A 14,700-nucleotide genomic window follows, 5' to 3' on the forward strand; every position below is an offset into this window, starting at 1 on the left:
CCCGTTACCTACCTATCCCTTGAATGTTCTTCCCTTTTCCCTTTCCAAGATTAGGGATCTCATGGAGGAGCACTCAACTATCTGATACATTGGTCCCCTCAATACATCTCCCCAGTGCTTTACTTGGTGATACTAGCTCTCTCTTTGGGAAGCTGCTTTGGAGGTTTTCATCCAGGAAGCCTTGCTATAATTAGGTCCTTCCAGTGCTGTGGAGCTACACSAGAGCATGCTCTGCTCTGCACAGCCATACCACTTTCATCTGGCTTCAGTTGTGTAGAATATCATTTTATCGCTTTGCCTCTAGTAGATACATGGGGTTATGCTTCTAGTAGATACATARGGTTATATTACCTGTCCGGTTTTCTTTTTTTACACTCCCCTCCCCCATTGGTAGCCAGTTCCTCAGCATTTCGGATGTCTCCTGATGTCAGTATTTGTCCTTCTAATGAGTGAATCTGTTCTTCCGGCACAGCCRCTAGATTGCAGTTCACACAAAGTAAGTCTCTTCTGGTTTCAGGCAGGAAATAAAACGCAGCACATCTGTTAGAGATCACAGTTACTGTCCTGTCACAAGCCATTATAGTACTGAGTCTAGAAGTGCACTCAGAAGAAATGTCACAGACATTTCCTCTCCAAACCCAGTTAGGCACTCTCTTTGCCTGGCAAATGACCTATATACTAAATCTTGCCAGAAAGGCAGTGATCAACAGCACAGTGTCTCAGACATTTGGTCTGATCAAATGTCTGTTGTCATGGCTTCACYGAGACACACACACAGACCAGCCGGGCTCTCACCTTGCCGCAGAAGGCCAGAGACTCAGGGAAAGCCAAGCTCCTACCACATCAAACGGACCACGCAYACTGTCATGCTGTCAACCCATTTGGCCCCAATACAGCCAAGCTCAAGCTCTGAAGGCAAGTCATTCTGTCAGACATTTGTCTCATATATTAAGTGTATTTCCTTGAGTGAAAYAAAATCCTTGGGCAAATAAGTAAGTGCTCTTAGCCAGTAACAGAAGTTATTATTCACTATTTAATAAATGGTGCACAGAAATAGGAAGTTAAAAACAGACCACTGTTACTTACAGTTTCCTTTGTCATGTAAATTCCTGAACTGAGAGTTTCAAACATCAAAAAAATCYAACTAAGTTTTGAAAAACCACTGTTAAATAACTAGCCCTGTAGTCTGAGTAATTGTAATAGAAATGGCAATATCATTTTACTACCCATATACAATTAAAAGTATATATATAAAAAAATAAGAGWTTGTTGAGGATACAAATATGGCATCCATTTTCAAAGTCTTGTTTCATCCTATTAAGGTAGGAAAGTAAAAGTTAAGGCTGAACATAGATGCTGACTCATAGTTGTGGTGATTAATAATTTACATTTTGCACCTTGTTAGAACTAGGATATGTCATTGAGTCAATTTTCACACTCYGTTATAGGCATGAAAGGATGGAACACAGCAGAACTGTTTGGAGAGGAAATATTAGCTAGATTTCACTTTAATACATGAAACCCTATGTTTCTAATCCTGAGAAATACTAGTCCACAGGAAAGACACTCCTGATTCCCACTTAYTAAGATGATATGTTAGCCATTGGAAAACACTGGATTGAGGAATTATGCACATCATAAAATACATGGAAGAACAGAAACAGAATGGAATTGTTGAGCATGAYACACACACACGTGTCCTTTACTAATTATATATAGATCAGGAGTTCTGTCCAGGAAATAAAAATGTGTTTTCATTAATAGTGTTGAGTTTTTGAAATCTGTGCTTATTCTGATACAGAGTGGAAAGACCTTTGGAAACCTGTTATGAAATCTGATGGTGGATAGGAGAGAAGATTTGTTCTGTATGTTCTGGTSCTGAGGTCCTGGGCAAATCACAATTCCTATGTTTCCTCTCCATTGGTTGGGGATGCTAAGACTTACAYAAGTGTTGCGAGGTATGCTTGTTAGTGGTGCTCATCCTTGAGTGGGAGGGCTAACAAGGCTTAGCTATGTGAAGCAAGTTTRCAGTCAAGTGCATTTATAAACTGAAGGGTAGGGACAAAACAAAAAAAAAATGTAATTTCTTGTTCTCCTCTAGAACATGAAAGAAGAGAGGCCAAGAGCTGGCTAAGGCCTCTCTGCCCACTCCGATTCTTGCTAGAGCAAATGGCGTGCTGCAGCAGGTCATTTCTTACCTACTTGTTGRCAGGCCTCAGGGGAACAGCTCCCATCTATTTGGGAAAATAGTACTTTTTGCCTGAATAGATGCCAGGAGTACCAGTACTCCTGGTAGCAATTCAWGTATATTTTTCCTTCATATTGCCCTTATGTTCAAGGGGCTTTTTCTCTGGGTCTTAATTTGGGTGGAGAGATTTCAGTCACCATCTGAAAGTCACTTTAGGCACTGAGTGACACGGGCAACTTTTTGTTTGCAACAGAAATGCCATCTCTACCATTTTTGAAGTYCTTTTAGATTATCAGACACCTATATCTTATGAAACTTACTGTTTTTTCAGCTCTGGTAGGAGCATCAAGTTACTGACACAATATCACAGCGGTTCTCCCTGAAGTAATATACACTAACTGGTACCAGTATGACTGCAAGTATTGCTTTATTTGTGGTGCACACAGTTGCTGATATAAAACCTTCTTTATTGCATCAACTACATCTTCTTTCATCTCTTGATGTTCCCATTCCTATATCCTTTTAATCTGCATTTGTATGTGGAGGCTGGTATCTGTTATCAAAAACTGTATTTCAAACCAGGTGYGATGACATATAGTTACAGGCACAGAAGGACAATGGGAAAGAAACCACGAGGAACACTGGCTGATGCAGGGAAGGTGGAGCATACACAAAGGGTCACCTTTGTTCTTGGTTTGTGATACTATATTTGGATTTTAAATCCTTTAAGACAAGTTACTTCTGGGAAGTAATTCTGCTGGACGTATGACACATAATTTCAGCTGAGGAAAGAAGCTCACAAACATACATAAATGAGCAAATACGTCCATTTTTCCAAGTAGATTGGACTAAGGTGTGAAGGTGATATTGGATAAAAGTTTGAATTTATCCCTCAAATTAGAAATACTATAATACAAGCTTGTGTTTCAGTACTCAGCTCAGAAACAGGTCTGTATTAGAGTTTGATCATTTCAAAATTAAAGCTGCTTTGAATTCATTGCAGTGTTTGGGCCTCCTGAATTTTTTACMCTATTTTTAGCAAGTTTTTAAATTCAAAGATACAATGAAATGAAATCAAATACTATGATTTGCAGAATATACATTGTTAACTGATCTTTGCTGATCTTCAACATACTTAAATGATGGCTTGATCTCTGCTCAGCTTGTAAATGCAAGGCAATTGGTAATTTTTCATTGAGAAACAGAAGTATWACAATAGTTTTCTTTGATTTTTAAATATAAAAGCTTATGGGAAGATTAAGAAATACCCAGACAAATTGATCATAAAAGACACAGAAGATTTCATGGCTACCTTTCATCTTCCTACTACAGTCATGAAAGTTTGGCCATCTATGGGCCAGTTCAGAGCACTTAAGTGGGTTTGCTGCTCTAACAAGGGGAATCATATTTTTTTCCTGCTGCTTATGATAGGCAGCCCAAGGAGATCAGCAAAGCTAAACTAAACAGAATGATAAACCAAAAGAAATTTAGTTGTTATGTGTTYGGTATTCAGAGAGAGTTTGTTTATCTGCAAAAAAGCATGCATGTTGTGKTTTTTTTGTATTAATTCTTGATAGACATGTCTGGTCTGATAAATATGAGGAAAGTCATCCTTTTGCTCAGTTTAATAAAACCTCAAGAGATAACATGTTCTAGATAACATGAAGACATTCATTTTGTTGTATGGTAATAACTTTTCAGATGGCATGATCTGGTGCTTACATAGCTACATAATATGTTCTATAAAATTTGAAAAAGTTTGCTGCTGCAATGATTTTTGGCTTTACGTTGGCCAGTATTTAGAAGGTAGAATTTTTAAGTATGTTTAACTTATTAAAACTTCCTAAATAAAGAAATAGTTAATTAATACTTTCAATGAAGTAAACTGTAAGCTAAGCCGATGCCTAATGCAAGTTGTAATAAYTATTTATTCAGCTGGCACTTCTGTCTGAAATCCAATATCAGTACTAGAATGCAGGAAAAAACAGAAGCTTTTACTACAACTCATTATGCTAGAAAACTGGGACTAACTAATCCTTCCTCCCACCGACCCCCAAGTGCATCACTCACCTAGTGAACTTTCTGTTCCTAAAGCCTCCAATGAACTTTTTTGTCACTTTACCACTCTTCAAAGGGCATAAGGGGCATGTGTCATTGCCCCAGTGTAAGCTTTAGAGCAGCAGATGCCTTTTGGTATTGGTAAACACTTAAAGATCAGTTTACTTAATCTAATAAACAGGCTGTTTTTAGTTTTCTTTCTGTGATTTCGTTTGCCACCATACAGGAAACGTGCAGTGCTTATAGTTGTTATAGTCAGACTGTCTTTTCTTGCAAGAAATAAACTAGAAAATACTTCTCAAATAAATATATTCACTTTCTTATATGAAAGGTATGTCCATGGGCTTTATAGCATTTTAAAACAGTAAGATCTYTCAAATGAAGTTGCAATGTTGAAGAAATCATGTGTTTTCTTCTTTATCTGTCAACAGTTCATTGCCATTTGACCTATTAATCTTCATTTCTTTTAAGGTATTTTTTAAGCCAGTGTAGCATTAGCAGAATTGTATGACAAGTCATATGCCAAGAATATCTTGCCAGATTTAAAAGGCATTATAGTAACTAGTTTCTTGCAGAAATTGTGAAAAATTTAATCATAATGAGGCAACAGAGCAGACTTAAGTAACTGGCAGGCCAACAACTTGTTTTGGCAAAGACAGTGGCAAAAACTTCATCATAATTTCTCCTGCAGGTTTTTCAGCTAGGGTTGGCCATATTGAAATGTTTCTCTGTGCAGTTTACAAACTCAGTAAAATCAAACATCTAGACACATAGAGATGAAAAATATGTTTCCTACAGGCTTTACCTCTAGCCAAGTGGACTTTTATCAGCAGATACCTATTATATATTGAAAAGAATCAAATTACTTTTAATATCATGATAACATCTGATCCAAGACATTGTTGTCTACCACAGCTAAATAAGCTGAATGCRAATGGACTTGACAGCATGCATTATGAAATGCATTATGGTTTGGAGGCCGGGTGTTGCCCTAACAACCAGACGATATTTCCTTAATTAAGTATAATTTTTTTCCCTATGTGATCACTAGAGGATTCTGCAAACTTCGGTGAATTAATGGACTGGCAAATACATGTAATTCTCTGCTCTAGGTAACTGTCAGCTTCAAACACTTTAAGCTGTCTTAAGAAAGCTGCAGATCCTTGATTTGTTTTCCCAACTTCTTTTCCTAACATAGTAAATGTTGTATATTTTGAGATAGAAAATATGTATTCTCAATTWAAAAATTATGTGTGTCCTATTTCTGAGTAATTTTTTGTACTTGATATATATATTTTCTTTCCAGTCCGTATTTTTTGAATACTTTATTTGCAAAAACTGTCTAGCTTACTGAAAGRCATTTTCTATCAGATTTTTCCAGTGTGTGTTTGGCAATTTTGTTTCCTACACTAAATCACAAGACTGCCTCCACTGCRGTCCTTTCTAGATTTCCAGGTTCCTGAATTTGCGTATAGGAATAACTGTCTGTCTGTCACATATGTAATCACAGCAAGTTCCTCCAACCATACCCTTGTAACAGACATCTTTGTAAAGAAAGCTAGGGGTTTTATGACTTCAGGACCTCCTAAATGAATTGCAGCCACTACTGCTGGCAGTGTGGTCTTTCCAGATGCCATGCTGAGCTTCAGCTGGTAGTGGTATATGTGCTAGGTGAAGCTATGGGGTGGATGTGACTGCTTGCCCCACCACAGGAGGGATCTAATGTTGTCTGTCACTGAAACCTCTGAGGAAATAGTCCATCTCTAAGCCAAAGGAGAAAACTGCTTGTAGAGGGAACTGAGAACTGTCGGGTTTTGCTGACAAATTTCATTTAAGCATTTATGATTTGGTAAGTAAGGGTGCTATGGTGCAGTGTGACCRTAATGCTCATACCATAACCAAGAATGTCCATGCCCAAGGCCCTGTGTAACTGCATGCTCCTCTAAAGGAGCATCCCGGGTATCCTAGACTACTGGAGCTGAACATACAGCAAAAACATATTTTTCCTTGAATGTTGTGCTACTTCAGACTCTAGCATTGAATGGAATATCCAGAGGTTTCAGAATGGGCAGAATGAGTGTATGCCCCACGGATCTGCTTTCAGACTCTTTCAGCAAAAGGATAGATTTTTTTCAGAAAAATGTGAGGAGCAGCATGAAASAGAAGAATAATGTGTAAGGAAGAAGTAAGGACTTTTTGAATAAAATATTAACCCTACTATGCTGAAAAGAAATTCTGTGATGAAAGCTTGTGACTATCTTGATTTGTAAGGACCCATGCCRTTAAAGGCAAAGTTAGCACTGCCATGGTTCATTCAGAATGGGTTAACTTATGGTACTTACCGTACACCGGTACTAATAAAATTAGCCAAAAAGTTTACAAGTATTGCAGGTTGATACTTAACACACAGATCAGCTCATTTTGTAAGCATTTATTTAGAATCGTGATGGCCATGCTGTGGAAGCTATTTCCTGTAAATTGATACGTTTCACTAGTGACTTTTGTCTGTGCAAGAAACGTAATCCAGTATGTGACAAAAAAACAAGTGTGCATGTATTTTGTAGGCCAAGGTATTACAAAGAGGACTCACCAAGTTGAGCCTACCTCCTCTTTATCATTGCATGCAAGTGATGAGTTCACAGAGGCTGCAGAATCTCAGCTTCTCAAATAGGATGAGCGTAGACAAACTATTGTGGGAAGGTGGGAAAAAGTTGAGCCGGTACTTCCCCAGCATTGCTGTGTTTGGGTTGTATTTTATTTGCAACTGGAAATATGAAAGTTTTTGCTTCCAATCTGGTCCTTGGCATCGCAGTCACATAAGTGTGAGACAGACACTTAAGAACAGCTGTGCTATGGTTTTGAAAATAGTCCTTTTTAATTCACTTGTTTAATAGGTGGATTTTATCAGTGTTCTCAGTGAAAATATGTCAGTTTTTTCTTTTTCCAAAAAATGCTCATGAACATTTTCCATGCTTCTTACCAGCTGTAATGTTTTGATTCTGTGTGCGTATTTACAATGTGTGCACATACACATGCATAAAGTAGAGTTGTTTCATCTGAAGAAACACCTGAAATTGTTTCTTCTTATTTCACTGTCTTTATGGCAATACCTTAATCTAGTTCCCTTGGGCACTTTTAACATCACTTGCTAAAGAGCAGAAAGAATGAAAAACAGTCCACATTATGCAAGAGAAAGGATAGATGGGAAAGATGGGAAAAAGCGCTGTTACACTGTAGAATTGAAGGGAGAACCTCTAAAAGCAACACTTCACTGAAGACATGGATTAACCGACGTGGGACTTTGGGGATCAGGAGAACAAAAACTGAAGAATATGGCAAAGAAGCTTTATCCAAAACTCTTCTGCCATATCTTCTATTTTGTTTTTGTTCCAAGTCCTGTTCTTGCTTTAATTCATATACTGTTTGTTATTGATGCCTTTGTTTGTCATGTAGAGAAGAAAAACACTTTTAAACTTTGTATGTGTGTTTTTAATGGCTGTTGCTACCAGAATGGCTGTCAATAACTAGTCTTACTTAATCAGCTATAAAATGTTATAAGTAAGGGTTCTTAACTGAGACTGGAAAAATCCAAGGTAATTACCGTAATAGGTTGAAGATCTCAGAGACTGAAGTTTTTTAAATCAGAGACAATTGGGGACTTACGTGTTGTGTCTGTAAGATTGTTCTATATAGGATATGGAAAAAAAATGACAGGCATTTTGCAGTGTACAGTAGCATTCATCATAGAAAGAGCATATGCATTTGTTTGTCAAAAGCAGTGAAGTAAAAAATGATACTTAATTGGAACTGACATAAAATGGCCTCATTAGTACTACAGATAATATATGTTGTGTAGCCTGGTTGTCGATAGAAACAAAACATATTTTCTCTGACACATATATTAGTCTCTTTTAAGATTCATGTCAAGTTTTCAGTCAGGTTCACTCATTTAGACAATGCTGCTGCTTTATTTTAATGTGAAATGTTGAATTGGAAATGGTGTGTGTTTGCAGGGTGCTGTGATAACACCAACAATGGACCACACCATGTCAATGCAGCCAGCAAGCATGATGGGCCCTCTGACCCAACAGATGAACCACCTTTCCTTGGGCACAACAGGAACGGTAAGATCACAGATGATTCTATTCTCTTTTTATTTTACAAAATGTTAATTGATTGCTGAATTTCTCAGTGTCATTTCTCAGTGTTGGATTTTTACTGCTTTACCTTTTTTTGCAGTTTTTGCAGTTTAACATTTCTGTGGTTTGGTTTGATTTTTTCTCCACATCCAGAGATGTCTGGCCATGGCTGGGCCAGCACATCAAAGTGTCTTTCATCATGACCCACACATGATGTGCTACACAAACAGCACCCTACCATCACTACCTCATGCAAACAGGTATCTAGAGATAGATAGGTTTCTACAACCATCATACAGTTGGCATTACGGATTATGGGGAACAAAATTGACAAAACAGTGCAAGTAGTAAAACAATAGGTCAACATAACCTGCTCTGTTCTTAGCAGGAATTATCCGTACTAATTCTCATGTAAATATGGAAGTACTCCTCTATCTCTTTGGCTTTCAATGAGAGATTGTTCACTTGTGACCCTAGAAAGTTTTACCCCACTGGAAAATGGCAGTTCCAGGCTTTGTGATAGGATCCAGCACTCATTTCTAACTCATAGCAGCCAGCCATACATAGTTTGCTTCAGGCTCAGAAATGCGATTTTGGGTCAAGGTCAGCTGGGTTTTCAGTATATTCTATTTAAATATGCATATTTCAATATTTATTTTCTCTTTAAGCTCTGTAAGTCAGACTCAGTTAGTTCCCCCAGAGTCAGAGAAAGGCAAAAAATAGTTTTAATAAAAAAACTGTAACTGTCAAACTTTCCTTAAATGTTTTAGTAATACCAATAGCCTACACACAATATATACTGGTTTGATATATGAATTGTCAAATATATATAGATAGATATATTTAAATATATATGTGTGTGTGTGTGCTATTTCACCACTGTACTGCTGGAAGAGAGTTTTTCAATAATTCCTTTTGCACTGAATAAGGTACTGAGTAAGGCTATTTCCTGACATAGTTGTTTAACCTGCTACATTCTGTCTTGTCTTTTCTTTTCCCTTCACTTGCTTCCTTTTCCCCTTCTTCCTCTTTCCTTCTTACATGTTGAATTTGATTCCCACTCTAGTATCTTCCCCACCCTCCTTTTTTAAATCTCTCTTTAGATCTCTGACTTCTGTTTTCATTTCTAAGGTAACTTGAATATAATGGTTCATCATTTATTCCTGTTATTTTAAATGTTTCATTCAATAATCAGAACAGGTAGGAATTACATGTCAAAGTTAATCTCAAGATTTCTTTTCCCTTCTGAATAGACGAAATTTAGGGAAATATTATGACTAGTGAGAATTTCTGCATACATAATTACTCAAAGATTCAAATAGACAAGGAAATGTAAAATGAAATCTGGCTTTGCTGATGGGCAATTCCTATGAATTTTTCCTTCTGTCTGTCATTTTCGTCTCTATGACTCTTACGGACATTAAATCTTCTGCTCTTTGAAAAATGTTCTCTAACAATCTTTATGCAAACTAGAAAATTCCCAGGTAGTATTCTCCTCTGACATCAAACTATGGTAATTATTCAATAGTAAATGTAGATGTTTCTTATTTGGGAAGGCAGGAGAAGGACTCTGAAAGTCAGTGGGTGATCTCATGGGCAATCATAAAGTCCAGGGTTTATTTTAAGGCAACTGATAGTAAAGAAAATCTTTCCTTCCTTTTCCTAGCTCTTTACGCAGTCTTACCTCTAAAGGTCACACCATTCCCTGGCAACTTCTTGAAATACATGCAGAAGTATACCACATAGGTTTATGTTTGCTACCCTACAGAAAATGTAAAGAGCAGAAAGAATAAAGGATTGATGGTTTCACACTATTAATAGGTTTTTACTAARTCTCAAATGACACTTGTTTCATTGCATATGGGATTTCCCATGGGTACCGATAGCACCGTATTCAGTTAAAGTCCCGTTATACAAGCAAAATGGTCATGAAGCTCTTTATGAATTCCTCCTGTCAGGAATTAAAAGGAGAACTTCAGGTTTTGGGCTGCCAATAGCAGTTTTGTTGAATGCATCCATCCTGACTTGAAATGGAATATTCCTTAATTGTCCTCTTCCAGAAAAAAAGTAGGAAAAAAATGGACATCTTATTTAGAGATATGACTTATTGAGAGATGATATTTTTACTTCATTCATTGTGAAGTCTGAATTTGCATCTAGAGAGAGGAGCATTCAGACCATACAGCCATGACAAATTGAGCCAAATCCRAAAAATGCTACTGTGATTACCTCAGCATGGCTAAGTTTTATGAGAGCTCTAAGACATAAACTATACATTTCTACTATGAACATATTTTTTAATTTTATCCTTTAAAACTCTGCAAGAGGCTGCTATAAAGAGCCATTAGCCACATCTTTCAAGAAACCAGCCATATTGTTTTCAACAAACAAGCCAAAAAGTCATAAACAATTCTGCTTAGTGCTGGCTGCAGCTATGTCCCGATTTAATTTAAAAGCTTGCACTATGCAAAGTGGTTTTTATTAAAAAGCTTCGATACATTTACTTCCTTAGACAAACCATTTTGCTAATTAACATAATATATTTTTCAGCCAGAACAGACCTCTGTGGTCACCTAAGTGAAAATTGACTTCAAATCCACTTTCAAACCTGCCTGATTCAGGACGGATGCTGGTTTCTAAAGCACTGCTTCAACAAAAAAGCTATTCTCTGGTGAGAGAGCTAGCAAAATGCCATAAAGGCCTTTGCATGCCTCATATCTTATGGGAGTTACTTTTAATGCTTTCTAAAAGATTAATATATTCTGTCCAGGCTGGAGCATTTCCAGAGGGGAGACCCTTCACAGAGGAGCACTCCCCAACCCCTTGCTTAGGAGAGTTACCTGAGAAGGATGACCTCTTCCAATTCCTGCCTTGACACCAGAAATGGGATTTGAGTTTCGATCTCGCAGCCCTGAAGCACGTGTTAACCCCCAGTGGGGATTCTGGGGGCAGCTGCCTCCCTCCCTCCCTCTCGGCACTTGATTATTTAGCTGGGGACATGGCGAGGGGGACTGCTGGCTAACTGCTGGTGGGAAYGCTCACTTAGAGCTGGAAGCATCACGTTCAGCTGCCAAAAAAGAACAGGTTTCCTACAGCTCCACTCACAGCTAACTATGCTCCCCTCATGCTATGGGAAACCTCGAGTCACTAGCCCCAAGAAGAACAAGAAACTTCATTTAGGAAATCATTAGCAGTGAACGCAGTTTCTTTCCAAAACCCCCAAAGAATACCTTTAATTTAATTTAATTATTTTATCTATTTTATCTGTTTTTTCATTTTATCTATTTTTATCTATTAATGAATTGTCTCATAAAGTCAGAGAGCTCTGCTCTACCAAGCACTCCTGGGATCAGGAGGAGGCACTAARGCCTCCAAAATGCCAGGCCAGGACAGTAAAAGCAGATCCATGTTCCCTTCATGCCGCTGCCCACCTCAGGAAGAACCCAGAGCTGCAGCAAATAACCCAGCTGAAAGGATGGCCTCCTGCAGAGGGGGAAGAGAGGAGGTAGTGAAGGAACTGTGGTTCATGGCAACTCAACCCCATGTCTTTGGGCCTTGGGAGAATTTCCCACTAGAGCGTTTGCATCTCCTGGTTGCTGTGCTTTGTGCTTTGTCTGCGAAGGACCTAATTCCTTGCTGCCTTTACGCAAATCAAATTGATTTCTGCCAGTGGAAATACAGTTTGCAATACTGATGAATTGGGAGGCAAGTGTGCTGCTCTGATCACCTCCCCAAAGCTGCTGCAAGCAGGAGTTRAGCAGAGAATCTGCCAGAGGGGCGAGTTTGGCCTTATTTATATGTATTTTTCATACATACCTTTTCACTCAGAGAAAGCAGAAAGCATTTACACAGGTAGGCTGGCTGTGGGCAAATACGTAAAGAAAACCTAAGCTTAAATTATGTCAAGATTACAGCAAAAAGGCGATAACTCTGAATATTTTGATTAAGGCTGACAATCTAGCCTCAGCTCCCACAACTGTATTAAAATGAAATTTTAATGCCCAGCGGCATAGTGCAAACACAGACAACTTGTTTTAACCTTGAAATTTTTCTTTTGTTTACTAATTTATTATTATTTATTACAGTAAGGCTTGCTTTTCTTATGTAATATTCATCTACAATTAGGTCTACTATTAAAAAGGATACTGTAAGAGAGAACAGAGTGGGTCCATATGGGAAGTACTGAGAGACCAGCATTAGTATGTGTTTAATAATATATGGAAGCTGGAATTGTTCCATTATCAACCTGTCATTCAAAATGTTTCTAATACAGCAATTGATCTGACATCTGTTTTGTGGTTTAATAAAGTTGTGATTGATGGCCTGAGTGGATATAATATAAAAACTTCAAGAAATACAGAAACTGAGCAGCCTCATGACTGCTTTCAGTCTTTATGGCTCAGCTCCTTCTTACTGTGGCACTTGCATGTTTGTCCATCAGCAGCAATAGTCTGCCTCTTCGGTGGAAAGCAGATTTGCTGTATTCTTTCCCGTCTGATGCTCATTCCTGGAGGAAGTTTTTTCTTTAGTACTTTCTTGTTCTGGGTTTCCTTCCCCTCCCAGTTGTTAGTATCTRTTTCTGATACTGCTTGGTGCCACCGTTGTCCAACAGATTCTGGTGGCCTTTCTCAGTCCTCTTTGGCAGGTAGGTAATTCCAATGATGCTTTTTTTTTCTCATTCAATTGCCTTAGGATAGTCTCATTTCATCTGAAACCTCTGAGACCCGCACCAATGGGAGAGTGAGCAGAAGCCAACTTTTTACTAAAACTGCTGGCTCATCTGTGCTGCTTAATTGTTCTTCACGCTTGCAGCCRGTTCACTCAGCTCTCAGTTTCTAATTTAAAAATGTAATAGGCAACTTGCAAAATAAGCTTGCCTTCCCACTTTTTAAACCAAAAAAAAAAAAAGTTTAATTGTCCTGGATACCTCTGAATTAAAAATGCAGTCAGGTAGAAGAACTGTATTAATGAAACRTGGGCTTCTGTTGAAATGGCACAGCACTCCAACTCAGCTTCCCTGGTTTATAGTATCACCAGAAATCTCTCAATGGAATAACAGGCTTGTTATGCTGGTACATCATTCTTATCTCTCACTTTGTTAGCTCCTTTTGTTGCCAGAAGAGCTTGATGGTATCTCTAGAACCCTTCAATGGAACAACAAGCTTGTTATAAGTTTTTTATCTTTTATTTCCTTTGGATACTCCATGGTCACCAGTGGTTTAAAATGTCACCTAAAGGCCTCAACAGAATAACTGCTTTGTTAGATATGGTTGTTTTTTTAAACTGCAGTTCTATTTGCACATACTGCAGTCACACAGAGCTGAAATATCATCGCATTTCCCTGATGTTCAGAGCCCTGTTACAAAAAAGCGTTGTCTGTTATTCTAATTGTACATTGCAGGGTCCCCGGAGAGCTACAGGAGCAAAGTTTCTTTGCAGTCTTGTGCCTTTCATGTTATCAGGTGTTAATCTTGAAGCTCTTTTATTTTGTTTATTGACTGATTGTTTCAGTTACTGTGTGTGTGTGGAAAATACGGGACTGAACCCATTGCAAGTGAAATTAGCATAGTTCAAGTTGAAATTAAGTAGATGATTGTCTTTGCCCATTTTCTCAGCCAAGGTCTTGGGCAAATGCAGGCGATTAACAGGACTGAACAATCCAGAGAAGGAGATCTTTTTAAAGAGAAATTACTCTGGTTGGAAAGTAGATGAATAGCATAAGCTCTGATGAGAGTTATAAAAAAAAATAACTACTCCCAAAGAGCCTCTTGAAAAACAGCTTCTATCTGCCTGTTTTGTAATTTGAGATAAATGAAAGCACACACAACTGAAACTGGAAAACACCTAATTTAAAGCAGTCAACGAGGATCAAGTAAGTTTTTGATAAAACATTTACTCAATTTGTAGATCTTGCTGCCACTGAATGTTTTCGGCATGAATAAGGTAGCAATCTTAAAAAAATAGATTCAACACTTCTATAAGGAAACATTTGCAGATGCAACAGCAGGGTGAAAAAGCCCTAAGGTTCCCAGTATAGGCTGATCAGTTAGTAGGGCAAACAAAGAAGGATGTAATCCTTTTTTCTTTAGGATCTGTGTTCAAGTCTTATTGACTCCAATGAGAATGAGGTTGGTCAGCCCTTGTTTAAATGAGGCTCTTTCTAATCAGCAGCCTCAGCGTGGCTTCCACAGTCTAGATGTGAACTATTGTGAGCCGTGGTTGTGGTTAGTTGAGGTGTTTGAGTGAGTAGAATTTATAAAATCCCATTTCTRTAGTGTTGCCCATTCTCTTCTGAACCCAGCATTTACTTTCTGC

At 38.1% G+C, this 14,700-nt stretch overlaps 1 protein-coding gene across 11 annotated transcripts in view; it reads left to right on the forward strand.

Annotated features, from left to right (window-relative positions):
* The window catches only part of RBMS3 (RNA binding motif single stranded interacting protein 3), a 697,064-nt gene that overhangs the window by 654,606 nt on the left and 27,758 nt on the right, over window positions 1–14,700 (forward strand). For all 11 annotated transcript variants that reach the window (XM_085311789.1, XM_085311790.1, XM_085311785.1 and 8 more), the window contains one exon: window positions 8,260–8,370. In XM_085311789.1, coding sequence (XP_085167915.1) covers window positions 8,260–8,370 — 111 coding nt within the window. The remainder of the gene's footprint in view (window positions 1–8,259; window positions 8,371–14,700) is intronic.

This window comes from Rhea americana, unplaced genomic scaffold (assembly GCF_003343005.1).
Source record: "Rhea americana isolate MKP2758 unplaced genomic scaffold, rheAme1 scaffold_35, whole genome shotgun sequence".
NCBI classification, from domain to species: Eukaryota; Metazoa; Chordata; class Aves; order Rheiformes; family Rheidae; genus Rhea; species Rhea americana.